Source organism: Equus quagga, chromosome 12 (genome assembly GCF_021613505.1).
Source record: "Equus quagga isolate Etosha38 chromosome 12, UCLA_HA_Equagga_1.0, whole genome shotgun sequence".
Lineage (NCBI taxonomy): Eukaryota > Metazoa > Chordata > Mammalia > Perissodactyla > Equidae > Equus > Equus quagga.
Window position 1 is genome coordinate 86,469,686 of NC_060278.1, and position 14,614 is coordinate 86,484,299.

The window sequence follows — 14,614 nt, forward strand, 5'->3', positions numbered from 1 at the left end:
TGAGATTTTTGCTTTTTTTTTCCCCTTTGCTGAGGAAGATTTGCTCTGAGCTAACATCTGTGCCACTGTTCCTCTATTTTGTATGTGGGTCACCATTGCAGCATGGCCACTTACAAGTGGTGTAGGTCTGTGCCTGGGAACCAAACCCGGGCCACTGAAGCAGAGCATGCCAAACTTAACCACTAGGCCATCAGGCTAGCCCCTGTGCTTTTTATTTTTTAACCTAATTTTATATTCTGAGCATTTTCTCATGTTGCTATTTTTTTTGTTTTTAGCTTTTTTTTTATTAAGGTTATGAAAGTCAACATCCTTGTGAAATTACAGTTGTACATCATTATTAGTCATGTTGTAGGTACACCACTTCACCCCTAGTGCCCTCCCCCCACCCCCCTTTCCCCTGGCAACCACCGATCAGTTCTCTTTGTCCATATGTTAACTACCACCTATGAGTGGAGTCATACAGAGTTCGTCTTTCTCTGTCTGGCTTATTTCACCCAACATAATACCCTCAAGGTCTATCCATGTTGTTGTGAATGGGATGACTTTGTCCTTTTTTATGGCTGAGTAGTATTCCATTGTATATATATACCACATCTTCTTTATCCAATCATCAGTTGCTGGGCACTTAGGTTGGTTCCATGACTTGGCTATTGTGAATAATGCTGCGATGAACATAGGGTTGCATGGAACTTTTGGAATTGCTGATTTCAGGTTCTTAGGATACCCAGTAGTGGGATGGCTGGGTCATAGGTATTTCTATTCTTAACTTTTTGAGGAATCTCCATACCGTTTTCCATAGTGGCTGCACCAGTTTGTATTCCCACCAACAGTGTATGAGCGTTCCCTTTTCTCCACAGCGTGTCCAACATTTGTCACTCTTGGTTTTGGATATTTTTGCCATTCTAACAGGTGTAAGGTGATATCTTAGTGTAGTTTTGATTTGCATTTCCCTGATGATTAGTGATGATGAGCATCTTTTCATGTGTCTATTGGCCATCCGTATATCTTCTTTGGAGAAATGTCTGTTCATGTCCCCTGCCAATTTTGTAATTGGGTTGTTTGATTTTTTATTGTTGAGTTGTGTGAGTTCTTTGTATATTATGGAGATTAACCCTTTGTTGGATAAATAACTTTTGAATATTTTTTCCCAATTAGTGGGCTGTTTTTTTTGTTTCAATCCTGTTTTCCCTTGCCTTGAAGAAGCTCTTTAATCTGCTGAGGTCCCATTTGTTTATTCTTTCTATTGTTTCCCTCATGTGAGGGGTTATAGTGTCCGAAAAGATTCTTTTGAAGTTGATGTCAAAGAGTGTACTGCCGATAGTCTCTTCTAGAAGACTTATTGTTTCAGGCCTAATCTTTAGATCTTTAATCCATTTTGAGTTTATTTTAGTAAATGGTGCAAAAGAATGGTTGATTTTCATTCTTTTACATTTGGCTGTCCAGTTTTCCCAACACCATTTCTTGAAGAGACCTTCTTTCCTCCATTGTAGGCCCTCAGCTCCTTTGTCAAAGATTAGCTGTCCATAGATGTGTGGTTTTATTTCTGGGCTTTCAGTTCTGTTCCATTGATCTGTGCATCTGTTTTTGTACCAGTACCATGCTGTTTTGATTACTGTAGCTTTGTAGTATGTTTTGAAGTCAGGGATTGTGATGCCTCCAGCTTTGTTCTTTCTCAGGATTGCTTTAGCAATTCGGGGTCTTTTGTTGCCCCATATGAATTTTAGGATTCTTTGTTCAATTTCTGTAAAGAATGACATTGGAATTCTGGTTGGGATAGCGTTGAATCTGTAGCTTGCTTTAGGTAGTATGGACATTTTAACTATGTTTCTTCTTCCAATCCATGTGCATGGAATGTCTTTCCATCTCTTTATGTCATCGTCAATTTCTTTCAAGAAGGTCTTGTAGTTTTCATTGTATAGATCTTTCACTTCCTTGGTTAAATTTATCCCAAGGTATTTTATTCTTTTTGTTGCGATCGTGAATGGGATTCAGTTCTTGAGATCTTTTTCTGTTAGTTCGTTGTTAGCATATAGAAATGCTACTGATTTATGTATGTTGATTTTATACCCTGCAACTTTGCTGTAGTTGTTGATTGTTTCTAATAGTTTTTCTGTGGATTCTTTGGGGTTTTCTATATATAAGATCATGTCATCTGCAAACAGCGAGAGTTTTACTTCTTCGTTGCCTATTTGGATTCCTTTTATTTCTTTTTCCTGCCGAATTGCTCTGGCCAAAACCTCCAGTACTATGTTGAATAACAGTGGTGAAAGTGGACACCCTTGTCTTGTTCCTGTTCTCAGAGGGATGGCTTTCAGTTTTTCCTCTTTGAGTATGATGTTGGCTGTGGGTTTGTCATATATGGCCTTTATTATGTTGAGGTACTTTCCTTCTATACCTATTTTATTGAGGGTTTTTATCATAAATGGATGTTGGATCTTGTGGAGTGCTTTCTCTGCATCTATTGAGATGATCATATGGTTTTTGTTTCTCATTTTGTTAATGTAGTGAATCACGTTGATTGACTTGCGGATGTTGAACCATCCCTGTGTCCCTGGTATAAATCCCACTTGATCATGGTGTATAATCTTTTTGATATATTGCTGTATTTGGTTTGCCAAAATTTTGTTGAGGATTTTTGCATCTATGTTCATCAGTGATATTGGCCTGTAGTTTTCCTTCTTTGTGTTGTCCTTGTCAGGTTTGGGGATCAGGGTGATGTTGGCTTCATAGAATGTATTAGGGAGTGTTCCATCTTCCTCTATTTTCTGGAATAGTTTGAGAAGGATAGGTATTAAATCTTCTTTGAATGTTTGGTAGAATTCTCCAGACAAGCCGTCTGGTCCTGGACTCTTATTTTTGGGGAGGTTTTTGGTTACTGTTTCTATTTCTTTACTTGTGATTGGTCTATTCAGATTCTCTATTTCTTCCTGATTCAGTTTGGGTAGGTTGTACGAGTCTAGGAATTTATCCATTTCTTCTAGGTTGTTCAATTTGTTGGCATATAGTTTTTCATAGTATTCTCTTATGATCCTTTGTATTTCTTTGGTATCTGTTGTGATTTCTCCTCTCTCGTATCTAATTTTATTTATTTGAGACTTCTCTCTTTTTTTTTTCAGTGAGTCTGGCTAAGGGTTTGTCGATTTTGTTAATTTTTTTGAAGAACCAACTCTTTGTTTCATTGATCCTTTCTACTGTCTTTTTTGTTTCAATATCATTTATTTCTTCTCTAATTTTTATTATTTCTCTCCTTCTGCTGACTTTGGGCTTTGTTTGTTCTTCTTTTTCTAATTCCGTTAGGTGTCGTTTGAGGTTGTTTATGTAAGATTTTTCTTGCTTATTGAGGTGAGCCTGTATTGCAATGAATTTCCCTCTTAGGACTGCTTTTGCTGCATCCCAAATCATTTGGTATGGTGTGTTTTCATTTTCATTTGTCTCCAGATAATGTTTGATTTCTTCTTTAATTTCTTCAATAATCCATTGTTTGTTCAGTAGCATGTTGTTTAGTCTCCACATTTTTGGCCCTTTCCCAGTTTTATTCTTGTAGTTGATTTCTAGTTTCATAGCATTGTGATCAGAAAAGATGCTTGATATTATTTCAACCCTCTTGAACTTATTGATGCTTGCTTTGTTTCCCAAGATATGGTCTATCCTTGGGAATGTTCCATGCGTGCTTGAGAAGAATGTGTAATGTGCTGTTTTTGGATGAAGTGTCCTATATATATCTATTAGGTCCATCTGATCTAATTTTTCATTTAATTCTATAATTTCCTTGTTGATTCTCTATCTGGATGATCTGGCCATTGGTATTAATGAGGTGTTGAGGTCCCCTACTATTATTGTATTGCTGTTGATGTCTCCTTTTAGTTTTGTTAATAGTTTCTTTACGAATTTTGGTGCTCCTGTGTTAGGTGCGTATATAGTTATAACTGTTGTGTCATCTTGGTGGAGTGTCCCTTTTATCATTATATACTGCCCCTCTTTGTCTTTCTTTATCTGTTTTGCTTTGAAGTCTACTTTGTCTGATATAACTATGGCAACACCTGCTTTCTTTTGTTCATTATTAGCTTGGAGTATTGTCTTCCATCCCTTCACTTTGAGTCTGTGTTTGTCTTTGGGGCTGAGGTGTGTTTCCTGGAGGCAGCATATTGTTGGATCTTGTTGTTTGATCCATCCTGCCACTCTGTGCCTTTTGATTGGAGAGTTCAATCCATTCACATTTAGAGTGTTTATTGAAACGTGGGGGCCTACTGTTGCCATTTTATCATTTGTTTTCCGGTTCTTTTGCATTTTGTCCTGATGGAGATCTGTTACTTTGTGTTATTGTCCTTCTGCTTATCTCCTTTGTTGTGGATTTTGTAACCCCTTTGCTTTTTTTGATTTTTCAGGAATGAGGTTCTTCCTGAGCATTGCTTGAAGAGGAGGTTTTGTGGCGATGAACTCCCTTAACTTTTGTTTATCTGGGAAAGTTTTTATTTCTCCATTGTATTTGAAGGATATTTTCACTGGGTAGAGTATTCTTGGCTGCAGGTTTTTGTCCTTCAGAGTTTTGAATATTTCATTCCAATCTCTTCTAGCCTGTAAGGTCTCTCCTGAGAAATCTGCTGATAGCCTTATGGGGTTTCCTTTGTAAGTTATTTTCTTCTGCCTGGCTGCCCTTAGTATTTTCTCTTTGTCGTTGACTTTTGCTAGTTTCACTACTATACGCCTTGGGGTTGGTCTTCTTGCGTTAATAAAGTTTGGAGATGTATTGGCTTCTGTCACATGAAGTTCCATCTCTCTTCCCAAGTTTGGAAAGTTCTCAGCTATTATTTCTTTGAACAGGCCTTCTGCCCCCTTCTCCTTCTCTTCTCCCTCTGGTATACCTATAATCCTTATGTTGCATCTCCTAATTGAGTCGGATAATTCTCGGAGAGTTTCTTCATTTCTTTTTAGTCTTAGTTCTCTCTCCTCCTCTGCCTGCAGCATTTCTATATTCCTATCCTCCAAATTGCTAATTCTGTCCTCCATGTTATCGACCCTACTGTTCAGAGAGTCCAGATTTTTCTTAATCTCCCGTATTTCCCGTGTTCTTCATCTCCCGTATTTCTAATTGGTTCTTCTTTATAGTGTCAAGCTCTTTTGTGACATAGCTCCTGAACTCAGTGAGTTGTCTATCTGAATTCTCTTTTAACTCATTGAGTTTTTTAATAGTGGCAGTTTTGAAATCATTGTCATTTAGGTTATAGATTTCCTTGTCTTTGGGATTGTTTTCTGGATGCTTATCATTTTCCTTCTGTTCTGGAGATTTAATATATTTTTTCATACTGCTTGATGGCATGGATTTGTGCCTCTGCATAGAGATAGAGTTTAGTCGCTGCTTCCACTTGTTGTGACTGGTGTTGGCGGGGAGGGCAGCTGTTTAGACTGCATCAACCAGGAACCCTGTCAGCTGTTACTGACTGGGCCTGGACCCCTCCTCGTCATCACAGTGGTCCTGTGGGGTCCCTCGTCTGTTGTGGGGGCAATCGCAAGGGGGCCTCAGGCTGCTGGTGCCCACTTAGACGCACTCCCTCCTTGTGGTCTGCAGCATTGTTGTGGGCTTTCCCAGCAGCCAGGAGCAGGATCACCTGTAATCGCCACTTTGTCCCTAACAGAGCCCACCAGCTCACACTTGTCCACTATAGGTCCCAGCAGAGCTATGGGTATCTTCTGCAGTCTGTCGTTAGCTCACCTAGCTGTGCTACTTTTGCCCCAGGGCCTTCCCGCCTTGTGATTGCCAGTCGGGACCTCTCCACTAGTGCTGTGCAGAGGCTTTCGCTGAGGCTGCCGTAGGAACCTGGAGTTCCCCCCGGGCTACGTAGCCGTTTCACCAGAGCTCCAGTCTGCCCCACTCCACTGTCACGGGATCTCTGGGAGCCCCTTGCCTTGTCTGGGACACAGCCAGAGTCCGTGGGCCTGGCGGTGGCTTGTAAGGTGCTGCCTTGTGGGGAATTCTGCTCTAGGGAGCTTGGTGGTGTTCCGAATGCTGGGCAGGGCCTCCCTGCCAATGGCGAGCAGAGGCCCTCCCTGCTGGGGGGTGCGGGACCCTGGAGCGTCCCCCTGGGCCGCAGAGCCGGGTGTTGGAGCTCCACCCAGTCCCAAGCACATCCATGGGAAGTCTGGGTACCCCCTGCACCAACCCGTGTGCCGGACACCGTGAGCCCAGCAGCAGCTAGTGGTCTGGTGCAGTGCCAGGGAATCCACCCGCTGGGAGCTTCCCTTTGTTCTGGATTCTGGGCTGGCATCCCTGCTAATGGTGAGCAGAGGCCTTCCCTGCTGGTGGGTCCGGGACCGTGGGGATTCCCCCTGGGCTTAGGTGTAATCATGGGAGGCTTGAGTAGGGCTGTTGTCACCTGTTTCCACTGTCGCTCTGCTGGTGAGTGCACACTCCCACCCTTGGTGTGTGGCGATGCTATGGGGGAGTCCGCTGGAAGAGAGCCTCCTGCAGGAACTAGGCTGTCTCGGGGTTGGGGGTCGGGGGTCGGAGAGTTTTCACCTATTTCCACCTCCTCCCACCCGGAAGTCCATCTGCCTTCCGATGTATAGTAGCATGAGACTCTTAGGCGTCTTGAGATGCTATCTGGATATCCTTTGTTGATCAGTGAATGTCCAATTAGTTGCAGATTCGATGGGGGAGAGACAAAGAAGACCACTCACTCTGCCAACTTGGTCCCGCCTATTAGCACACTCTTATTGCAATTGTCCTCTTAATTGGGTTGGTACCCAGTGTAGCTGGTTGCTAGGCTCAGGGGCGTACAGTTGTGATAGGCCTGAGGCCAACAAGGCTGATGTCAGTTCTCTTAGGAGTGCAGCTGAGTAGGGCTAGCCCTTGGCTTGGAGGCACTCAGTTGTTTCAGGCTTTGGAAGGTGGGGCTGATCCTTTTTATGGCTATTTGTGAAATGGAAGTCTTCTGCTGCTGCTAAGCCTCACCCCGCTCTGGACCACATACACTGTCAGCACGGTCCTGATCCGTGCACATTTCTGAACCCCATGGAGCGTACCCTACTGCCACACTGCAGAGGCCCCCTCCTCTGCCCCAATGCCCCCCACAGTTCACCAGGTCCTCACACAAGCCCTGCCCCACAGAGGCAGACACCTTTGCCTGCCTGTAGAGGATCAAGGCACTCAGTCAATGCAGGCTGAAAAGTAGCCTGAGGGCTTGCTGTTAGGTGGGGCCAGTCCCTAGGGCGGGTTGCCTGCCTTGGCTGAACTGGATTAAATCTGTGCTCTACTGGGTGTGGCAGACCCCTGGGCTAACAGCCCAAGGGACGCACCTCAATGGCCCCCACCTGTGTCCATATCAGCACGCCTGGACCAGCTCAGAACAAGGGCCCCCACCAATGTCTCTGTCTCCAGAGAGGATCCTTCTCTCACCAAGATGCCCCCAGAGCCCACCAGGTGAGTCTCGTTTCACCAAAGGACAGTCAGCCTTCTCTCTGGTGATTTTAGGTTGCTGCAATGAGTGAGTTTGTGCCTGGGCCCTTTAAGACCCGGATCTTTTCGGCTTTCGGCCGATAGCTTTTCTGGAGTGTCTTCGCTGCAGTTAATAGCCAGCAAAGCCAGACAGTAAGACCCCCCCTCTCAGTTGGGCTGAGTCCCAAGGATGGTTATAGCAGTATTGCCCCCGCTCCAGACCTCACTCCTCCAGGGAGGGCTGCGCACCTTAGGTTGGCTCCCGCCTGGCCAGCTGAGAAGCTCCGCTGCTCCCAAAGGTGGCTTTTTTCCTCTCTGGCCAGAGTTACTGCCTCTTCTGCTTTCGTCAGGACTGTCCCTTGTTGTGGGGGTTCTTTTTATCCAGTTTTCAGTTTTCAATCCAGGGTGATTCTTCCTAAAATTGTTGTAACCTGGTTGTGTTTGTGGGAGGAGGCAAGTTCAACGTCTGCTCACAGCGCCATCTTGACGAGAACCCTCATGTTGCTATTTTTTAAGAAACATACTTTTTAATAGCTGCCTTTTTAAAAAAATTCCCTACTGTTGAACATTTAGGTTATTTCTTGAGTTTTGCTATTATAAACAAAACCATGGTACGCATCATTGTAGTTGAATCTTTGTCCACGTCTCTGACTTTTTCCTTATGATAGATTCCTAGCAGGGGGGTTGATGGACTTAAGTTTGGATATCGTTGGGATAAATCACAGAAAACTTCGACTCAAACTGGCTTAACAGTTAGGAAGTTTGTCATCTCATGTAACAAGAAAACTCAAGACAGGGCAGCTCGGTCAATTGACTCAGCCCAGCATCAAGGACCCTGTGTCTTTCCAGCTCTTGGATTCACCATCTGAGGGTGTGGCCTTGTCCTCTGTTGATGGCTCCCTGTGGGCCTGGGATGGTGGTCACTCTTTATAGGCAGCAGTCTAAACATAGTATTATCCATGAGCAAAAAGAGCTTGTCTTTTCTGTGTCTTTTTTAGGAGCAAGCAAACCTTTCCCAGAAGCCCTCCATGGATCTCCCATTGGTCAGAGCTGGTGCATGTGCTCTATCATTTAGGAGTATGTTATTATGCTGCAAATAATAAGAATCTGGCTTGTTAGTTAGGGTTTTATGTCTTTCAAATCACACTAGTCCAAAAAGGGGCAGTGTGGGGCTTTTATAGCAGGTCAGATATGTCATCATGGACTCAGGCTTCTTCTAGCTTTCTGTTCTGCCATCCTTTGCCTGTGGCTCCCAAGGTTGCAGGATGGCTGCTCTATCTCCAGCCATCACATCTGTATTCCAGTCAGGACAAATGCAAAAAAGAGAGGGATTTTCTCCTAGGAAGCTTTTGCCTTTTTGTTCTGGGAGTGATGCCTTCCCTAAAGACTACTACCTATATATCCTTGGCAAGAAAGGAGTCACATGGCTGACACTAGATGCAAGGGAGCCAGGAGGATCAGGTGTTTTAACTGGGCATATTGCTGCCCTGAGCAAATCAGAGTTCACTTTCTTAGGAAGAAGGAACGTGTAGTTGTAAGCAACCAGGAGTGTGTATCACTTGTCAAAGTATAATTTTCAAAATGTTAAAAGCATAATTCTCATACAAATAACGTAGTGAACACGAGTCAGAATTTTATATAATTCATTAATGAGGGAATTAGAAGGATGACAAAGCCAGTTCAAAAGAGGATATGAGATGCTGATATTTATACCTATATATAACTGTGTCAGTGAAAAAAAGGGATACTGAAATAAGATTGCCTAGTTAGATACAAATCTGGTTAATGTCCTACAGGGCAACACAACCCCTGACCTTTGGGGTTATCCTTTCTACCTGACAAAAATCGTTTACATCAATCAGTTTTCTTTTTAAAGATTTTATTTCTCCTTTTTCTCCCCAAAGCCCCCTGGACATAGTTGTGTATTTTTAGTTGTGGGTCCTTCTAGTTGTGGCATGTGGGATGCCGCCTCAGCATGGCCTGATGAGCGGTGCCATGTCCGTGCCCAGGATTCGAACCGGTGAAACCCTGGGCCTCCAAAGCAGAGTGCGTGAACTTAACCACTTGGCCATGGGGCTGGCCCCCTGTTTTCTTTTTTTAAAGAGGAAGCTGTAACATGTTTTCTTGGATTTGGGGGGTTTTTGGTGAGAAAGATTGGCCCTGAGCTAACATCTGTTGCCAATCTTCCTCTTTTTTTTTTCTCCCCAAAGCCCCAGTACACAGTTGTATATCCTAATTGTAGGTCCTTCTAGTTCTTCTGTGTGGGACGCCATATCAGCATGGCTTGATGAGCAGTGCTAGGTCTGCGCCGAGGACCCTTACTGGCGAACCCCGGGCCACCAAAGCAGAGCACGTGAACTTAACCACTCGGCCATGGGGCCAGTCCCCTCAGTTTTCTGTAGTTAATAATAGTTAACTTTAGAGTCTGGATCCTCATCAATAGTAAATAGTCAAAACAGGTCACATCCCTCAGAGAGTGAGCTGATCCTAGGCAGGCTTGTTAGACAGCAGCTCTCAAAGCGAGGTCCCTGGACCAGCAGCTTCACCATCACCTGAGCACTTGTTAGGATGCACGTGGTATTCAGGCCACCCAGACCTGCTGAATCCGGTGCTCCGAGAGTGGCGCCCAGCAGTCTGTTATTGTGGTACATGCTCAGGCTGGAGGGCCATGGCTCTGGAATGACAGCGGAAGGACACAATGCCATCTTTTTACTGTATTTCTAGGTTTGGGTAATTTTGTAAGTATATCCAGGCCACCCATAACCTGAGGGAAGGGTCATGAGGCCACTGTGACTGGCTGAGTGGAGAGGACCCTCTAATCAAAATAAAACCAGGGCTCCAGCTTCAGGGGAGCGGGGGAACAGCTGTCAGGTCGTCCATAGCAGGTGATGCCACGGGGTGGGGGTGGCAGTGGAGGCGGCTCTCCTGCCTCCCCTCACCTGCCCCACATCTTCCCTCCAGGTGTACAAGTGTGTGGTCAAGAGCTGTGCCCAGACGTTCCCGAAGCTCGACACCTTTCTGGAGCACATCAAGAGCCACCAGGAGGAGCTGAGCTACCGCTGCCACCTCTGCGGCAAGGACTTCCCATCACTGTACGACCTCGGCGTGCATCAGTACTCCCACAGCCTCCTGCCGCAGCACAGCCCCAAGAAGGACAGTGCTGTCTACAAGTGCGTGCCCTCCCGTCTCCCTCCCTCGGCAGGGAGCCCCGGGGTGTGCAGCTCTGGTGGTTCTGACCGCTCAGGACCACTGAGACACCTCCCAGGGGAAACTGAGGCTCCTGGCTGCGGTCCAACCTGGAAGAGTGGGTTCTTGGCCTTGGCACTGATGGGGATAAAGATGTTGGCCCTTATATCATCCTTCCACTTGGCAGACATTTATCCTAAAAGAAAAATCCTAAGAAAGGGAAACCAATCTTTTCTCATTCATAGTGCAAAATAGATTTGATTTTTTTCTAAACTAAAAGTGTTATGAAAATATTTTTTTCGGGGCCGGCTCTGTGGCCGAGTGGTTAAGTTCGCACGCTCTGCAGCGGCGGCCCAGGGTTCGGATCCTGGGCACGGACATGGCACCGCTCGTCAGGTCACGTTGAGGCGGCGTCCCACATCCCACAACTAGAAGGACCTGCAACTAAGATATACAACTATGTACCGGGCGGGGTGGGGGTGGGGGGGGGCGGTGGTGGCGGTTTGGGAAATAAAGCAGAAAAAAAAAAAAGAAGATTGGCAACAGTTGTTAGCCCAGGTGCCAATCCTTAAAAAAAAAAAAGGAAAATATTGTTTTCTCTGATGATCTACAAAATTTAGGTTACAGTCGGAATCGCACACTGATTCTTAGAATGCAAAAAAAATGAACACGCACATATTTAAAAGCAAAAATCATAAAAATAAGATTTGTTTTTATAATCTATAAACAAGTTGAAGCTATATGCAGAGCCTTAGAAGGAACAAGGAATGAATCAAGTGTAGATTTTATTTGGGGTGCTTTTTTCTGACAGTCCACATCCCTTTAGTCTTCTCTTGCATAAAGAGGGTGCCTTTGGCAGAAATGATGAAGGCCTCCCTCAATTCTGCGACGTGCTCTTAATCCTTGGATCTTCAAATCGTTCTCTTTGGAGCCATCGACCCTGTGATCATCCTTGTCGAATTTCTCTTCCTCAATTGTTCTCCGGTCGCTCTTCCAGGCTCTCCTTTGTGGATGATGTTGTCTGCAGATATCTAACCTCATTTGCATGACTCTGTGAAATCCCGCATCTTTGGCCTGCAGTCATTCTGTGCAGATGCTGTGCATCTGCCCTGTGCGGTCCGGGAGCAGCTGCCTCACATAGCCCAGCACCGAGTACGTGGGGATAGATGTTAGTGAAAACACAAGGAGGGCCGTTTGTCTTGGGACTCCTTTCAGTTCATTAGTGAATATTTTCATGGTAAAATGGCTTTTGCTTCTCTGTACAAACTTGTACCTGCAGGGACTTGGCTGATGACCTCTGTTAACAGGGCCTCCCTGGATGAGGCTTCTGGGGTTCAGAGATAAATACAGACCTTGAGTTTGGAATGCATGGGCTGATTAGGGAGACTAGTGTGTAAATATTCTTAACATATACTGTGATAAAATGCTATTGTAGATATGCATATATGTAGATATGTATATAAGGTTTAAAAGTACCACAGTGGGAGGTAAGGCAGGGAAGGTGTCCGAGGAGCAATGATATCTGAACTGGGTTTTGAAGGATGAGTAGGAGTTTGCTAGGGACACAATGGATAGGGTGGAGTACATTCCCAGCAGGTGGAACAGCAAGTGTAGAGGTGTAAAATAAAATAGCCAGTGGTTTAGAATGACTGCTGTGTAGAATAGAAATGGATGGGGCCTGTGGGAGAATGTGGGGCCAGAGCATGAGGGCCTTGTAGGAATCACGAGAGCTTTGAGAAGTTGGCAGGGTGTAGGGCAGCTGGCCCTGGGGGAGATTGGGAGATGGGGCCAGAGAGGCAGGAAACCCAAGTGAAGCTTTGACCAGCCAAGGGATGGAGATTTCTGGGTAATGATGAATAATTCCTGTTTTTACTCAGAGGGCATTTTCATTTGCTTTTGCCCTTCCAATCTGGATTGCCTGTGAGTTCCTGGGGCTGCATGGCTCTCTGGAGTGAGATGCCAAGTAACGTAAGCGAGTACCTCCTAGGGGCCACTCTGTGACTTAGGGACATTGATCCCTGCAGTCCTGGGAGGTCAGTTGTACTAGTCGCTCGGGCTGCTATGAGAGGGGGCACTCTCTCTGGTCTGTTCTTATCAGGGCACTAGTCTCATTGTGAGGACCCCACCCTCCTGATCTCATCTAAACCGTATCACCTCCCAAAGGCCCCATCTCCAAATACCATCACACTGAGGGTCAGAGCTTCTACTTACGGATTTTGGGGGAACAGGGTTTAGTCCATAGCAGCGGTGTTCTCCCCATTTTGAAGATGAAGACACTGAGGCTCAGAGAGGAGAAGGACCTGCCCACCAGAGTAATGACGTCAGTGCAGAGCTGGGATTCAGAGTCTGCTCTAGGACCTTGGAGGCCTCAGCTCTGCTCTTGGAGTTTGCAAGCTGAGAGCTGAGCCCAACACTGATGGGCCTGTGCCTGCAGTGAGTAACTCCTCCCAGGTTCTCTTGCCAAGGTTAAAGTGCCAGTGACCCTTCGTAGCTGTTGGAGCTGCTGGCCTGAAAGCAAGGTGTGAGGAGGTGGCCACCATCTGGATGGCCTCAGGGTGGAATGGTGTCCCAGGTGATGATAAGTTCTCTTCATCTGTGAAATGGGGATACGATAGTGTCTACCCTACTGGATTATTTATAAGGGTCATTTAAGACGAGTATAAGGCACTTAGACATGGTGCCTGGAACATAATAGATGCTCAATAAGTATTATTCTTCCAATTTTTATTATTTGTATAATTTAGATGTAAGTTTGGCTGCTTGCAACAGAGACCCAAAATAATAGTGGCTTAAACAAGGTGGGAGTTTCTCAGGATAACATTGGAACGGGTGTGGTGCTTTCATCTCATTTCCAGGGGGCCAGGCCCCGTCAGTCTGGCTGCTCTGCTCCCTTTGGGCCACATTGCCTTGACCTGCCTGTGGTGCCTCCCCAAACCCCTCAAGGGAATTTCATGCCTGTCCCTATATATATGCTATATATTTACTTTTTCCACTTAAAATAAGATTTATTGATTTTTTTTCTAATTATGAAAGTCATCTACATTCAGTGCAGAGAAAAGGATTTTTAAAAGACCCACACAAAACCGAAAAACAAAACCCTGCCACCCGAGATAACCCCTATTAACCTCTTGGAACCTGTCTTTTGGTATATATCTGTAATGCACATGTTGATAGATATGGCTATAGACATAAATGTCACAGGCTATATTTGAGTCAGATCATCCCAAACACAGTCACTGAATTTGGTGACAATTCATCACACCGTTTTCCTGTTACACAACTTGTGAAAACAGACTGAAACTTAGTAGGATTGCTCTGTGCGCTTGGTGCTTAAAACTGTTGCACTTAAAACTATGATATGAATATCTTTGCATTTCAGCACAGACCTGCCTCTTCCTTTTAAAACTTATGAGTTGTTTATTTCTGGAATTTTCCATTTAATATTTTCAGACCATGGTTGACTGCAGGTAACTGAAACCGCTGAAAGCAAAACTGCGGATAAGGGAGGACTAATGTATAAATTTTGCAAAAATTTATCCCTATGGAAATTCTTTTTTCAGTTATTTTATTGAGGTTATAATGGTTTATAACATTGTGAAATTTCACATGTATATTATTATTTGTCAGTCACCATATAAATGTGCCCCTTTACCCCTTATGCCCACCCCAACCCTCTTCCCCTCTGGTAACCACTAATCTGTTCTCTTTGTCCTTGTGGGGTTTTTTTTGTTTTTTGTTTTTGTTGTTGTTGTTGTTTTGAGGAAGATCAGCCCTGAGCTAAAATCTGCCAATCCTCCTCTTTTTGCTGAGGAAGACTGGCCCTGAGCTAACATCCATGCCTATCTTCCTCCACTTTATACGTGGGGCGCCTACCACAGCTTGGCTTGCCAAGCGGTGCCGTGTCCACACCTGGGATCTGAACCAGCGAACCCTGGGCTGTCAAAGCAGAACGTGCGCACTTAACCGCTGCACCACCGGGCCGACAGGACCCCTCTC

At 45.0% G+C, this 14,614-nt stretch overlaps 1 protein-coding gene across 4 annotated transcripts in view; it reads left to right on the plus strand.

Moving 5' to 3' along the window:
• ZNF341 (zinc finger protein 341) overlaps positions 1 to 14,614 on the plus strand; it is a 58,129-nt gene that overhangs the window by 22,888 nt on the left and 20,627 nt on the right. For all 4 annotated transcript variants that reach the window (XM_046679328.1, XM_046679329.1, XM_046679327.1 and 1 more), the window contains one exon: positions 10,394 to 10,602. In XM_046679328.1, the coding sequence (XP_046535284.1) occupies positions 10,394 to 10,602 (209 nt within the window). The remainder of the gene's footprint in view (positions 1 to 10,393; positions 10,603 to 14,614) is intronic.